We start from the raw sequence: 16,346 nt of genomic DNA, 5'->3' as shown, positions 1-16,346 counted from the left end.
CGTCGCTTCTTTTTGGGCGTGGAAGGTAGGCATACCCTCTCGCCTCAGGAGTGGAGTTGCGTATCTCATCACTCCGTTGACTTTGACTCTCTTTGTCCCCTGCTCGAGGAGGGCTATAGCGTAAATGTCTTCCTTGGAACGAATGTCTTTCTTTTCGTTCTTAAAGGGCATTGTCTCTAGTGTCCATAGCCTCTCGACATGCTGTAGGAGGGTGGTGTCTTCTTCTGTCACTCTGGAGTGGAGGCAGTTAGTGGCTGCTGTTCGGTTAAGAGACTTAGCGAGGGGGCCTTGTAATGTCCATCCTAGGCGGGTCTCGACTGCTGCAGGACAGCCTCTGGGCCCTGTGTGGACCCGGTCAATCGGGACGATGAGGTCTGCATGGTCGGAGCCTATCAGCAGGGTCGGGGTGGCACCGTCTATGGGCGGTATAGGTAGTTGACGCAGGTGCACGTATTTATCCATCAGCTTGGCGATGGGGTAGGTGTACTGCGACAGGCCTATTTCTTGGCTGGTGAAAGCGTTAGTAATCCTATACCGTCTCTCTGGCTGCCCGCTTGCTGCGATAGTGAAGGAGACATTCTCGCCCTTTATCGTCTTTAGATCTCTTCTTATTGTCCGAATCGTCATCTGGTTTTCGCTCCCCCGCAGCCCCAGCTGGGCCGCAGCGGACGCGAGGAGAAGGGTCTTCTCTGACCGTCGAGACTGTGCCTACTTTTGTTAATATTTATAGTTTTTAGAGTTTTGTTTGTACCAACTGTTGGTGCATCTAACGTGTATGACCGTCAGTCACTCATAGACATTGGATTACGGGAAACTTACCAACTGGATTACTCACTGGACCAGCTTTCCGAACCGCAACAATGGCCTGAAGAAATTCTCCGGAGAGTAGGACCAGATCCTTTGTTCCTTGATCCCAGGAACAGGGGAACCAGACGGCGTGGGAAGAGGGCTGGGATCCGTAACAGGCTGAGATCCAGACGCCACCGAACACCACTGCCCAGTATATTGCTAGCCAATGTACAATCAATTGACAATAAACTGGATGACATCCGAGCAAGGATTCAATATCAAAGAGACGTTAGGGACTGCAACGTCCTCTGCTTCACCGAAACATGGCTCACACCGGAGGTTCCAGACCACGCAATTCAACCGGCAGATCACTTCTTTATCCATCGCAAGGATCGGACATCAGCAGAGTCCGGTAAACAACGTGGAGGAGGTATTGCCTTCATGTTTAACAAAAATTGGAGCGATCCAACTAACGTGAAGGAATTATCCAACCACTGCTCCCCAGAACTGGAATATATAACCATCAAGTGTCGTCCTTTCTTCCTCCCGAGGGAGTTAACGGCGATCGTCCTGATCGGAGTGTATATTCCACCGCAAGCCAGCAACAAGGTTGCGCTCTCCAGACTCCACGACGAGGTAAATAGAATACAAGTGGCGAATGTTAACGCCGCCATTTTAGTGCTGGGAGATTTCAATAGCGCCAATCTGAGAAAGGTATTGCCTGACTTCTATCAGCATGTGACTTGCAACACCAGAGGCGGTAACATCCTAGATCACTGTTACACGCAATTTAAAGGTGGCTACAAGACTCATTCTGATAGTGGCTTTGGTAAATCAGATCACGCGTCCATCTTTCTTTCACCAAAGTACAAACAGAGAATTAAAAGTACTCCTGTAGTCTCGCGAGAGGTGCAGAAATGGGATTTGACGTCAGAGGAGACGCTCCGGTCCGTGTTTCACTACACAGACTGGAATGTGTTCCGCGACACAGATAACATTAATGTCTACACGGAAACAGTGCTGGACTATGTTTGTACTAGGGTGGAAGAAACAATCCCCACTACCAAAATGAAAGTTTACCCAAATCAAAAACCCTGGGTAGACAAATCCGTCCGTGAAGCTCTGAGAGAGCGCACCAAAGCATACAACGACGGCCTAGTGGCAGGCAACATGAATGACCACAAGGTGGCGCGATACAACGTAAGGAGGACAGTGTCAGAGGCCAAACGGCGCTACAGGGATAAAATTGAACTCCAGTTTGAACAAGCTGACTCTAGAGCTATGTGGCAGGGGCTCAAAACGATGACAGACTACAAAGGCGCCTCCCTCAAACTGAACAGTGACATCTCCTTAGCAAATGACCTCAATACCTTCTATGCGAGGTTTGATGCTGGTAATAACAACACCAGCTCACAAGCCACGGCAATGGGCGGGGGGGGTCGGCTGCTGATGGAGGCGCAGTGTTCAGGGTAACAGAGCATGAGGTGAGGCGGACCTTTAAAAAAGTGAATATCAGGAAGGCAGCAGGTCCGGACGGCATCCCCGGCCGCGTCCTAAAAGTCTGTGCCGACCAACTGGCCCCAGTATTCACTGACATATTTAACCTGTCCTTAGAACAGGCTGTCATCCCCACCTGCCTGAAGAAGTCCACTATTATCCCTGTACCCAAAAAATCCAAGCCTGCTTGCCTCAACGACTACCGCCCTGTAGCTCTCACCTCCATAGCCATGAAGTGCTTTGAGAAGCTAGTAAAGGGCTACATCTGCTCCTCCCTCCCCATCAACATGGACCCCCTGCAATTTGCATACCGCCCCAACAGGTCCACGGAGGACGCCATAGCCCATGTGCTGCACACAGCAGCATCACACCTGGACAAGAGGCAGGGGAACTATGTGAGAATGCTATTCATCGACTACAGCTCGGCATTCAATACCATAGTCCCCTCCATACTCATAGCCAAGCTCAGGGACCTGGGCTTGGGCTATGACCTCTGCCAGTGGGTCTTGGACTTCCTGACTGGCAGACCCCAGGTGGTGAGAGCAGGCAACTGCACCTCCTCATCCATCACCCTCAACATAGGGGCCCCCCAGGGCTGTGTTCTGAGTCCCCTCCTCTACTCCCTGTACACACACGACTGTGTGGCTCAGCGGAGTAGCAATACAATCATCAAATTTGCTGACGACACAGTGGTGGTGGGCCTGATCTCTGCCAACGACGAGAGGGCCTACCTGGAAGAGGTCAAGGTCCTGGCGGGATGGTGCCAGGAAAACAGCCTCTCCCTGAACGTCAGCAAAACAAAGGAGATGATTGTGGACTTCAGGAGGTCGGGGGTCAAGGACTACAGCCCCCTCAGCATCGACGGGGCACCGGTTGAGAGAGTCAACAGCTTTAAGTACCTCGGAGCCTACATATCCGAGGACTTGACATGGACCACACACATTGACAGTGTTGTGAAGAAGGCACGACAACGCCTCTACTTCCTCAGGCGCCTAAGGAAGTTCCAAGTCAGCCAGAAGATCCTTAAGAACTTCTACTCATGTACAATAGAGAGCATCTTGACCGGCAACATCACCTCCTGGTTTGGGAATAGCACTGCACAAGACCGAAGCAGACTACAAAGAGTGACACGTTCAGCCGAACGCACAATTGGAGGGGGGCTCCCCACCCTCCAGAACATTTACAACAAGCGTTGCAAGGGCAAGGCTAAGAGAATCATTAAAGACTCCAGTCACCCGAACAACTGCCTCTTTGAACTGCTGCGGTCAGGCAAGCGATACCGGAGTCTCAAGGCGAGCACAGAAAGACTCAGAAGAAGCTTCTATCCCCAGGCCATCAGGCTGCTAAACGAACAATGAATGAACACTACACAACAACAACCACCAAACGCACATAGCACACACATCCACACGCACACACTCACTTTAAACAAACACACTGTAGCACCCACTCCACACACTTTATAGCACACACCCACTTTAAACAAACACACTGTAGCACCCACTCCCCACACTTTATATTTATGGATGAAGGATTGCACTACAACTCGTACACCTTACTGTAAATTGTACCTAAAATTGTACCTCATCCCATTTCTGCTTTGCACTAGATAGTACTGTACATTAGTACACTGCATAGTATTGTGTATTGTATATTATATGGTAACTCAGAACATTGTACATATGTCTATACCGAACACTGTGACCTCATTTTTCTTCTTCTAAATTCATGCTATATTATGTTATTATGTTATTTGATACTATCTTGTCTAGCACAGTCTCTGGAGCGTAACAGTAAGAAGCATTTTGTATGAAAGTATTCTGTACTTCTGTATGACAACTATTAAAGAACTTGAACTTGAACTTGACCCGTCGTCAAGGACGGCGTAAGTGTCCATGACCTTGTCTTGGTAACTCAGTGTTACGCGGACCACCTTTAAGAGCACCCGGGCGCCCCCGCTTCTGGCGGGGTCAATGTACATAACACTTGCCTTTGTGCTGCTTGAGGGTGCAGGCTTTCTTCTGTTACTGTCGTGTAGGACATCTAGGTGGGCTCCGTCACACCGACTACACCTCTTCTTTAAGCGGCAATCGGCTGCCATGTGACTGCGCGCACATCGGTAACAGCGTCGGTTGGACTTTATCCATTGACTCGTCGGCGGTCATCTTCTTGAACGTGTCACATTGTGACAACCAGTGTTCCTTTTCGCAGTACGGGCACACCATCTTCCACTTCTCTTTCATCGAGGGGGTACTGTGGTTCTTGCTGCTCGGTACTGATTCTGATTGGTGCATGACGGTCACCAATCTTCGGCCATCGTTTGCTCTCCTAGGTCCCTCTCTGGAGCTTGGGGTGCTCCGCATGAACGTATCCAACCGTAGGCTGTTGACTTCTCTCGCCAGGAAGTCGGCTAGGTCTAGGAGGGATGGCTCGGGACCGTTAGGATCACGGTGGTCTCTTTGCCGCCTGAAGCGCTCTTGTCGGGCGGGCGGAAGCTTCTCTAAAATCCTCTCGACATTAGAGTTCGCGTACAGTTCGTGCATACCCTTTTCTCTTTGCGCCCCCAGCATCCCTACCAGGGATTGTACCTTGATAGACAGGTCATCTAGTGAGCGATTGTCTGTGGCTGGGGGTAGGCGGTCAATATGCCTTATCTCTTGTATTACGTAGTCCCATATGCGTCCATATCTTTGGTCGAGTGCTGCTAGAGCCGCGGTGTATGGGGTAGTAGAGGTGGCATAGGCCAGCGCTATATTGTGCGCTCGGGGCACCTTGAGGTGCTTCAATAGGATAGCATATTTGTACGGTTCATCAGCTACATCGGACATCATTGTCTCTAAGCACATTCGTAGCTCCGTGTACTGTGCTCTGTTCTCGTGGGTGAAGTCCGGAAACGTCGGTGTGCCAATGTATGATGCCATGGATGGCTGGCACATCGGTGAGCGTTGGAAGAGAGGCCTCCTAGGCGAGTCTCCTCTTACGCCTCTTGGTGGGCTGGTACCTGCTGGGTACCATGGCCCGCGTATCCAGGTGCTGTTCCTCGGGGCTGGTCGTGCGTCAAGCTCACCCGTGAATTGAGTCGGGGGTCTGTAGCGCAGAGCCGCGGGGGTAGAGCCTGGGCTGTACTGGACCTCCTGGTCCTGTGGAGTACTGTGCTGCTGTCGGGCTTGACTCTCCTCCTCTCCCTCTTCTTCTTCCTCTGGCAGGTCCTCTAGATCCTGTAGTCGTCTATTTAGCCTCTCCGCGGTGTAGACCGTTTCGTCCTTGTAGCTGGGTCTCGCTTGGACCGGTCGGGGAAGGAGTTCGGAGGGGGGTATAGGCTCTCTCTGGTGGTCGGGCTCAGGGTCGCTTGATCGGGTAGGGGAGGGTGCCCTTGACCCCTGTCTTGACGAGGCCCTGGAACCCCGTGCGGAGGGAGGGGGTGTTGCCCTGGTGATCAGCTGCTCCATTATCTGCGCTTGTAATCGGTCGCACTCGGCTTCGCGCTTGGTGAGAGCGAGGTCGCGCTCTGCTTCTCTTTGGGCACCGGCAGCGGCGCGCTGGGCTTCGGCGGCGGCGCGCTGGGCTTCGGCCCGGTCCCTTCCCATATTCTCTTCCATCTGAAGGCGTCTAATCTCTAGACGTATACGATCTTCGTCGCTCCGTTGCTGCGCTTGAAGGCGTTCTCTTTCCATGGAAGAATGTTCGCGCTCACTAAGCGTCTGTGCTTGGAGTCGATCGCGCTCTGTTGAGGCTGCTAGGCTGGCGAGGAATGCCTGTGCCAGCATCTTGTCCGCCTCGCTGGGGGAAGACGCTGGTTGAGGTGATCCGCTCCTGGCAGTACTCGTTGGAGATCTGTTCTCCTGTGGCGAGTCCTGGAGATCCATCTCCGGGGTGCTCTCCTCTTCTTGTAGCGGGTAGAGTTCCATCCCTGGAGGGCTGTCTTTATCCTGGAGCTCTCCGGGGACTACTTCTTCGGTCTTGGCGGGGGGTAAAGTCATGTCAGGTCCCTCCTGGTCTCCACCGTGAGCTTGGTCAGTTACGTTAGAACCAGTGCATGTGAGCGGATCGGAGCGTGAGCGGCGCGGGGCGCGGAGCGGCCGGTTTTGACGTGAGCGAGAAGTGGGTTTTAAAATGAGTCGGCGCGACGTCCGGAGCGAGAGTTCTCCTCCGCTCCAATCCACTCCAGGCCGCTCACAGTGGTTTAACACTGATGTAATAATATACATGCAGTACAATGCCAAAGCAACAGATGGCGATGTACAAACATGAAGGCCATTTTCAACCAATGAGAAGGGTGAACCTGTGATATCATGTTCAGGCTTCACTCCTCCTCCTTCACTCACTCCTAGAAAAAGTATCGACGCCATTGTTGTTGACGTTAGCTTACATGCTAACGTTAATGGCAGCGACCATAGCATTGTGGCTCGGCTAGCCTATCATCGCTTAGTAGAGCTAGTGAATGGATAAACAACGTTATTTAACATTGCAGAATGGGTACAATTACAATGCGGCTCAATACAAACAATTGTTAAGGGGCCCAGGGGGTGTAGACTGTTGTAGATTGAGCTAATTTACACCATGCTCCAAAAAAAAAAAAAAAAAACTGCCGAGCGATCTGGCGCGGGGAGCGGGGAGCGCTCGATTCAAGGTGAGCGGGGAGCGAGCGGAGAGCGACTTGGGGGCGGGGTCAACATGAGCGATTAGCGGAGCGGACCAAGCTTTAAAGAGCGAAGAGCGGATTTCTCGGCCGCGCCGATCCGCTCACGTGGCCTGGTTAGAACCCACTAGGGCCTCTATTGGCGGGGTAGCCTGGTCGATAGGGTCGGACATAATTTTACTATCTACTTTTTCCGCGTTTACCGTCTGTAGAAGGCTAGGTAGTATATTGGCAACGTAATCCTCTAAGTACTGAGGTGTCTGCCGTCTACGCTGCGGGCGATCTACTTTAGGAGAACCGTTTTGTGGAGTGTTCATCATAGGCCATGTCAATATTAATACCACTATATTAATATTACACTAGTTACCCTCCGGCTCGAAGGACCAATTGTAACTGAGGGGTACAATTCCCTGACTGTATTGATAAGTATGGTATCATTAAACCACTACCGCTTTATGTACTTTAATTACTGGCCATACAGTACATGATATATAAATATGATGAACACTTCCCACAATAAATCGGTTCCACACAAAGTTATAATTAAGTATTTATTGCAGCAAAAGGTACATAATATACTTCTCTATTATACTTTGAATGCACTTGTAAGGCAAAGGAATGTGCGTAGGCAAATCAATAATGAATGTCCATTCTCTGGTTACGCAGGAGGTAATTATACGACCTGAATCTTAGGGAATTATATCTATGGTGCACTGGTAATATATATAGCGGGAGATACTGAAGGGTCCCCCCGGTTGTAAGCCAGCAGGGGTAGAGGATCTGTCGGTAGTAGAGAGTCTGGTCAACGATGACTAAGGAGACTCCAAGTACAGGAGACGGTGCAATAGTCTCTTGATCCACAGACGAATACAGCTGTTCTCCGTAGACTGTAGCTCCACAGTGAAGAAAGCTAGCCTGCCTCAGGCTCTCTGAGGCGCAGACTCGACGTGGCTCCTCACAGGGTAAATCCCACACACGTGTAGGCGTCGGCGATTCTCCGCTCCATAAATCACAGGACCAAAACAAATATAATCCAGCCGTAAATGGCTATGCAGTCGTCGGGTAGATTAATCCAGTGTACATGTCCACACGATCCTCGTCTAGGTCTCCTCGGGTGAAAGCGCCATGAAAGCAGCCCAGCCTGGATAAGCACTCTAGCTGGTACGAGGAAGCGTTGGTGATGCTGGTCACTGTAGAACTTTAGCCGCACGATACACTATACACAAATAGACTATTACTGACTTAATAGAAATATGTCGCACTCGACGGTATAGCGCCAAACTCTGACAATTCAGTTATTAATTCGCACGCGGTCTCAATGCTCTCTCTGGGGCCAAACAGGCCATACTTCACCGCACGGAGTATCGTGGGTGAGGCTTCAACTTTAGTTCCTAAGTGCTTCTGTATTCACCTGCGCCATATTTATATGCACGGCGAACAATCTAGTTCCAACCTCATTTCTGTCTCGTATTCTTGGGCAAGGCCGGGCATGTACAGACATGTCTTGACGGTGGCTTTGAACCTGACTCTGGAGGCATGGCCCTGGCGCCTGTGGACCGCTGTCCAATAGGAGAATGAAATATTATGGTCTGTACTAGGCTAAAGGGATATTCCGTGTATATGTACAAGGAATATACAAGGGATATCAAACGATATACAAATACTATGCAATATATATCAATCAATAAATATATATATTCGGTTTAATCTGATCCTTTGTAACACCCACCTTTGGACATTCTTGTTCCCCTACCTTCACGCACCTGTTGGGAGTTTGCGATCAGCTCGGGAGAGTACTTAGGTTGCAGACTCCCCTCCAGTCCTTGTGGGGTCGTTCTGTGTTCTGTACGCTGGTTCTGTACGCTACCATCTACTGCCGTTTCCTGGAGTGGGACATCGTCTTCACTCTCTATACTTCCACGGGAGGATCCCTTTGTTCTCACTCCAGACGTCGTGCCATCTTGTTGCTACCATCACCTGCCGCGTCTCCGGCATGAGACGACGTGCCAGCCATCACCACCTGTCGCCGTGTGCCTGGAGTGGGACACCGCCTTCGCTCTCTAATTCTCTACGGGAGGACTCCAGTGTTCCCACTCCAGACGTCAACCCGGCTCGCCATCGCTCCCTTTTCCACGGGGGGATGGCGTGTTCTCCCTCGGACCCCGGCTCGCCACCGCTCCCTTTCCACGGGAGGATGGCGTGTTCTCGCCCCGGTCCCCTGGGACCCCCTTTGTTCTGCGCTGCCCGTCTGCAGCATCCGAGGAGGAGGAGGAGGATTCCTTTCTGAGCAGCAGAGCCCTACTCGGTGTAGGGACGGAAGAGGATCCCTGTGCCCGGCCTCCGCCGTCGGGCCCCCGGTCCCTGTGCCCGGCCTCCGCCGTTGGATTCCTGTCCCCGTCTCTAGCCCGCCTCTCCGGGCCTCTGTCCCTGTCCCCCTCTCCAGTGCCCCTAGTCCCTTAGCCTGTTCGCCTGTTAAAGGCACAGTGCCGCAGTTTTCAGATTTCATGGACTCTAGTGTTTTTTTTTGTGTTCTCCCTTAAAGGGAATGTGCCGCTTTTTGTTATATAATAAATATTGCCCTGTTTTGGCTTACTCTCATACCTGTCTTGTGTTGTGCGATTGGGGTCGGTTTCAAACCATAACAGGTACAGTACTGTAGCATTACAACTGGAATTGGTTTCTTGACCAAGGTACTGGTGAAACCGGTCTTATTTGACATGCCCTGAATGGGAGTCGAACCGCGTCTCCCGCGCCGCGGGTGACATCGCAGACCACTATACCAAGAGCTGAATTCACTTTTTGGTAATGTGTCTGAATGCATTTTAAGGGGGAGTGAGTTTACTTGCAGTACCGCTACGTGCCACAGTCACTTCAAAACACAGGAAGTCCATCGTGACGGTGGATATACTCGCGGTACCTCCGTTACACTGGCATTACAGCTGGAGTTGGTCCCTTGACCAAGGTACTGGGATTACAGCTGGAGTTGGTCCCTTGGCCAAGGTACTGGCATTACAACGGGAGTGGGACCCTTGATCAAGGTACTGGCATTACAACTGGAGTTGGACCCTTGACCAAGGTACTGGCATTACAACTGGAGTTGGACCCCGGCCGCTGCCCTGTGGTTGCCCACTGCTCCTAAGTAGTTAGGATGGGTCAAATGCAGAGGGGATAATAACAAACAAATTCCCTCAAGGGGACAATAAAGTGTAACTAATAACTTAATGTAACACATAATGCCTGTGTACTAATGCCTGAACTCAAGGTAGAATTAGGGTCTGAGGTTATAGCAGCAAGAACGGCAGTGAAGTACCTGGGCTGTATGCTGGATGACAGTCTGGGGGGGGAGGGAATGGCCTTACAGGTGCTGGGTAAGGTAAATGCCCGCACCAGGTTTTTGGCTAGAAAGGCCAATCTTCTTGACAGGGAAAGCCTTAGACTACTGGCCAACAGCCTGGTGCAGTGTCATTTTGATTATGCTAGTGTAGCCTGGTTTGAGGGACTGTCAGCTTCATTAAAGAAGAAACTACAGGTGTCACAGAATACGCTGATCAGGGTTGTGATGGGCCTAGGACCTCGTGATCATGTTGGGAGGAGACATTTTCAGGAGCTCAACTGGCTACCAGTGGAGGCCAGAGTAGCCCAGCTTAGGCTCAACATGGTACACAAAATAATAAATAACAGGGCCCCCAAATATTTTAGTAACTATTTTCCTAGTGTTAGTGAATCACACAGCCACAGAACGAGATCTAGCATAGCAAACCTGCATCCTCCAAGGTGTAGAACAAAGATGGGACAGTGCTCATTTGCTCACAGAGGAGCACAGGAGTGGAATGAGTTGCCTTTGATCACCAAACAGATCGTGAACCTGTATAGTTTCAAGGTGATGGCTCCTAGAAAATATCCCAGAGTAACTAAGGAAGGTCTAGTTTTTAATGTAGTGTAGTGTAGTAACTAGTGTAGTGTGTCTGTAAATTTTGTATATTGTATTTGTATATTTTATTAATAATGTTGTATTTTACTTTTTAATTCTATTTTTAGCAATATACTGTAGGCTGATGGTAATAATGTGTAATACATGTTTATGTAAATACCATGTGCTGCTGAGACCAAGGACCACAATGGAAATAAGTCTGTGACTTTTTTGTGCTATCCTTGATCATTTTAGGATGCATGACTTGTTGTAACATGTAATGTATTTTAATAATTGTCAAATAAACTAAACTAAAAACTATAGTCTGTAGATAAGCAGTGAGGGAACCTCAGGCATCTAGTTACACGACAGCGTTGAGTTGAATTTACCTGGCTGTAGTGGGATTTCTTCCTCTCTATCTTGACAGAGTCTGGTTGGATTTGAGAGAGCAGCGAGTGGTCGAAGGTCTTGGACCTGCAGACAGAGAGACACACAGTAAACATGATTGTCCCACCAGGGGAATTCAGTCAGTCAAAATGCAGTCTAAGGTAGTGATGTGACGTTCGCGAACATTTACAGACTCTTTTACATTTACATTTACATGTAAACCGAGTCATACTTGGTGTGGGAGCCATTATTTCACACAAAGGGTGGAATAAAAAAAAACTGCAACATTGTATCATTCACTTCACTCGCGCTCTTTCAAGTGCAAAATTCAGAGTTTATTCTAATCTGACATTGCAACAAGTATGATTAATTTCCTATCTCATTTCCCCTTCTGCCTTCTATAACGCGTTTTTATTTTTTTACACTAAGAACGAATCTGGGACGTTTTCGGGGACAGGATATGGTCGAGGACAGATGATTTAATGTCTTCTCACCTTAAAATAGACCTACAGTATATCTTTTCATTCAAACTTTGGTGGACACATAATATCACACTCATGTTGGATATCATACATACATTAATATCATTATGTATTAATGTATGTTAAACTACAGACCCTAATCTGCACCTATAGTAGCCTATAATCTACACTCCCTCTAACCGATAGGGCGTAGAGACCCTAATCTGCACCTATAGTAGCCTATAATCTACACTCCCTCTAATTGATAGGGCATATAGACCCTAATCTGCACCTATAGTATCCTATAATCTACACTCCCTCTAATTGATAGGGCATATACAGTAGACCCTAATATGCACCTATAGTATCCTATAATCTACACTCCCTCTAATTGATAGGGCATATACAGTAGACCCTAATCTGCACCTATAGTATCCTATAATCTACACTCCCTCTAATTGATAGGGCATATACAGTAGACCCTAATCTGCACCTATAGTATCCTATAATCTACACTCCCTCTAATTGATAGGGCATATACAGTAGACCCTAATATGCACCTATAGTATCCTATAATCTACACTCCCTCTAACCGATAGGGCGTAGAGACCCTAATATGCACCTATAGTAGCCTATAATCTACACTCCCTCTAATTGATAGGGCATATAGACCCTAATCTGCACCTATAGTATCCTATAATCTACACTCCCTCTAATTGATAGGGCATATACAGTAGACCCTAATATGCACCTATAGTAGCCTATAATCTACACTCCCTCTAATTGATAGGGCATATAGACCCTAATCTGCACCTATAGTATCCTATAATCTACACTCCCTCTAATTGATAGGGCATATAGACCCTAATCTGCACCTATAGTATCCTATAATCTACACTCCCTCTAATTGATAGGGCATATAGACCCTAATCTGCACCTATAGTATCCTATAATCTACACTCCCTCTAATTGATAGGGCATATACAGTAGACCCTAATATGCACCTATAGTAGCCTATAATCTACACTCCCTCTAACCTCTAGATGTCTCAGCATCTCCAACCTGCCTGTGATCAGAATCATCCACTCCATGAATGTTGACATTTTCTGTGCAATAATTTATCAAAATGAAAATGCATTCAACATAGGATATTTGTTTACTTTGTTCATGCACCTTATAATTAAAAGTGACAACATTTGTACTTTCTTTTTTTTGTGAAATCTTTTTTTAATTTTCTTTCTTTTCTTTTTTACATGAAATACAAAAAACATGACAACACACAATACAATAGTAATAATAATAGACAGGACTTCACAGGACAATAATAGTACTAAAACATTTGAACTTTATATATCCTAAAATAAGTGTTTATGTTTAATAACCTCTCTGCCCCCCCCCTCCAATTAAAAAGGAAACACAGTAACTGACACCAGTAATTTAACTTTCACTTAAAGGTGCTATAGATACATGTTTATGTAGACTAGTCTTTTAAAGTAATAATAATAATAATAATAATGATACATCCACAGATCTTTTAGAAATGTGCAGAATAAAATTATAGCTTTTTCCCTAAATAAATTTGATTCATGAATATTCATAAAAAAGAATTATATACACCTACATAATCCATAAAACTCTGTATGATAGCATGTACAATAATTCTGTATACCGTATATGTAAGGGATAATGTATAGCTTACGAGGTCATTGTCGCAAAATAATTGACGACGCAGAGTTTAGAATACCGAGGCGCCTTGCCGAGGTGTTTTAAACGTAGTGAAGGTCGATTATTTTGCGACAATGACCTCGTATAGCTATACATTATCCCGCTTATTACATGGCTAACTTACTAACAATATACCTAATTCATTTTACACCATCGACAAGACGAGATCAAATGCAGACACAGTTGTTCTGTGTCTCCGTCCGCTGTCAGCCCAAATAAAGTTATTATTATCGCCGGCAGCCGGCAGGTGTGTGGACTGATTGCACTGCTGCAGTGTGTGTCAGTGGGCTTGATTGCGAACAGCTGCGAACAGCGGTCATTATTGCTCGGCAGAGGTCCGTTATCGAGTAATAACGGACCTCTGACGAGCGCTATTGACCAATCACAATCAAGCATTTCGGCGAATGTTAAAACGCCATGTAATAAATATATTTATTCTTACCGTATATATACTGTATACTGTATATCCACATCTGTCTGTACATATCCTAATTATATTTTTATCTATAACATAACTGTATTCAAATAGTGACAAAGGGAAAAAGAAAAAAGAAAAAGAAAAAACTAAAATTTAAGAAAACATAAATAAATGTGTATACGTTTTGTACATAAAACTATGAAACGTTTGTAACCTTTGCTAAATGATTACAAACGTACTGGATTATGTTTCTTTTTTGTATTTTTTGTGTGTGTGTAAATAATGTAATGTAAAATGGGTAGGCTATTATAAGCCTCGGCTTCAGCCTACACCTTTTCGGTCATTTTTAGTTTTTTTTAAATGTTCTACTACTATGCTTTGTAAAAGAAGACCGAAATAAACTCATTCATTCATTCATTCATTCATTCATTCATTCATTCATTCATTCATTCATTCATTCATTCATTCATTCATTCATTCGTTCGTTCATTCATTCATTCATTCATTCATTCATTCATATCTGCATTAGGGATGCTCGATATTGGCTTTTTTACCGATACCGATATTGTCCAACTCTTAATTTCCGATACCGATATCAACCATATCAACCGATACCGATATATGCAGCGTTTCCCCCCCAAATAACTGAATAATTTCAGGTAATTAACATTACATATCTCTTTATTTATTATGCATACTTTTGACAATAAATAAAATCAGAATTTGCTCTTACTTGCTTGCCTGTGTAAATAAAGGTTCTAGAAATGTAAAAAAAAAAAAAAAAAAAAAAAAAAAAAATAATAATAATAATAATAATAATAATAATAATTTGAAAAACCGATACCGATATTTTCCGATATCACATTTTAATGCCGATATCGGCCGATAATATCGGACATCCCTAATCTGCATATAATCCTTTTTATATATCTGTAGATTCTATATCTGTACATATCCCTTACCCACTCTTACTAGTTACGCTGCTGGCCAGTAGGACTTACTACCATAGTGTCTTTGTACCTGCATCACTGTACATATTAATACTACAACTCTGTACATGCATCTATTACTCAGTAGTACTCATTTATATACTTTATACCCAGTTTAATCACCTGTACATTGTATATTACTGTTGCACTTTACTGTTACATTTGCACTCTTTTCGTTGTACTGTATGTGTGCTGTAAAATTACAATACATAAATAAATAATAAAACTAAATAAAAGTATTAGTTGTAAAGTATTACCTGACTAGCGCCGGCTTCCTCCTGCCAGTCTCGCTGTGCTCAGGATCCATGCTCGCCTGAAACGGCTCTGACACTGATCTCCCATTCCTCTGTCTCTCAGCCTCATCTGCCTCTGAGCTACAGGGTCAACACATTATAAATAATAAATGTCACACAACACAATATCAGTGGTGGAAAGTAACTAAGTATTTTTACTCTTACAATTTTGAGCTATTTGTACTTTACGTGAGTATATTCATTTTAGGGAACTTGCTTACTTTCACATTTGCAGCCTGTCAACTTCACAAGGACGTAATCATAGCAGCAGAACTGGAGCACATACCACTTTAACATAACCTTTAATCAGAGCAGCATAACTGGACCACATACCACTTTAACATAACCTTTCATCAGAGTAGCAGAACTGGCCCACATACCACTTTAACATAATCTTTAATCAGAGCAGCATAACTGGACCACATACCACTTTAACATAACCTTTAATCAGAGCAGCGTAACTGGACTACATACCACTTTAACATAACCTTTAATCAGAGCAGCAGAACTGGACCACATACCACTTTAACATAACCTTTAATCAGAGCAGCATAACTGGACCACATACCACTTTAACATAACCTTTAATCAGAGCAGCATAACTGGACCACATACCACTTTAACATAACCTTTAATCAGAGCAGCATAACTGGACCACACACCACTTTAACATAACCTTTCATCAGAGCAGCGCTGCGTAACTGGACCACATACCACTTTAACATAATCTTTAATCAGAGCGGCATAACTGGACCACATACCACTTTAACATAATATTTAATCAGAGCAGCATAACTGGACCACATACCACTTTAACATCACCTTTAATCAGAGCAGCGTAACTGGACCACATACCACTTTAACATAACCTTTAACCAGAGCAGCACAACTGGACCACATACCACTTTAACATAACCTTTAATCAGAGCAGCAGAACTGGACCACATACCACTTTAACATAACCTTTAATCAGAGTAGCAGAACTGGCCCACATACCACTTTAACATAACCTTTAATCAGAGTAGCAGAACTGGACCACATACCACTTTAACATAACCTTTAATCAGAGCAGCAGAACTGGACCACATACCACTTTAACATAACCTTTAATCAGAGCAGCATAACTGGACTACATACCACTTTAACATAACCTTTAATCAGAGCAGTGTAACTGGACTACATACCACTTTAACATAACCTTTAATCAGAGCGGCATAAGTGGACCACATACCACTTTA

At 45.8% G+C, this 16,346-nt stretch overlaps 1 protein-coding gene across 1 annotated transcript in view; it reads right to left on the bottom strand.

The window, feature by feature from the left end:
• The window catches only part of gramd2b (GRAM domain containing 2B), a gene marked incomplete at its 3' end in the record, with an annotated part of 76,695 nt that extends 61,512 nt beyond the window's left edge, over positions 1 to 15,183 (bottom strand). Inside the window, exons 1-2 of the mRNA XM_084323153.1 lie at positions 15,073 to 15,183; positions 11,225 to 11,309 (exon numbers count right to left, since the gene is read on the bottom strand). Of these exons, the coding sequence (XP_084179279.1) occupies positions 11,225 to 11,309; positions 15,073 to 15,122 (135 nt within the window). The 5' untranslated portion in view covers positions 15,123 to 15,183. The remainder of the gene's footprint in view (positions 1 to 11,224; positions 11,310 to 15,072) is intronic.
• Positions 15,184 to 16,346: the final 1,163 nt, after the last annotated feature.

Source organism: Notolepis coatsorum, assembly GCF_963971535.1.
Source record: "Notolepis coatsorum genome assembly, chromosome: 10".
NCBI lineage: Eukaryota > Metazoa > Chordata > Actinopteri > Aulopiformes > Paralepididae > Notolepis > Notolepis coatsorum.
Note: the sequence above shows the minus strand (reverse complement) of the source record. Positions and strands in the feature narration are given on the sequence as shown.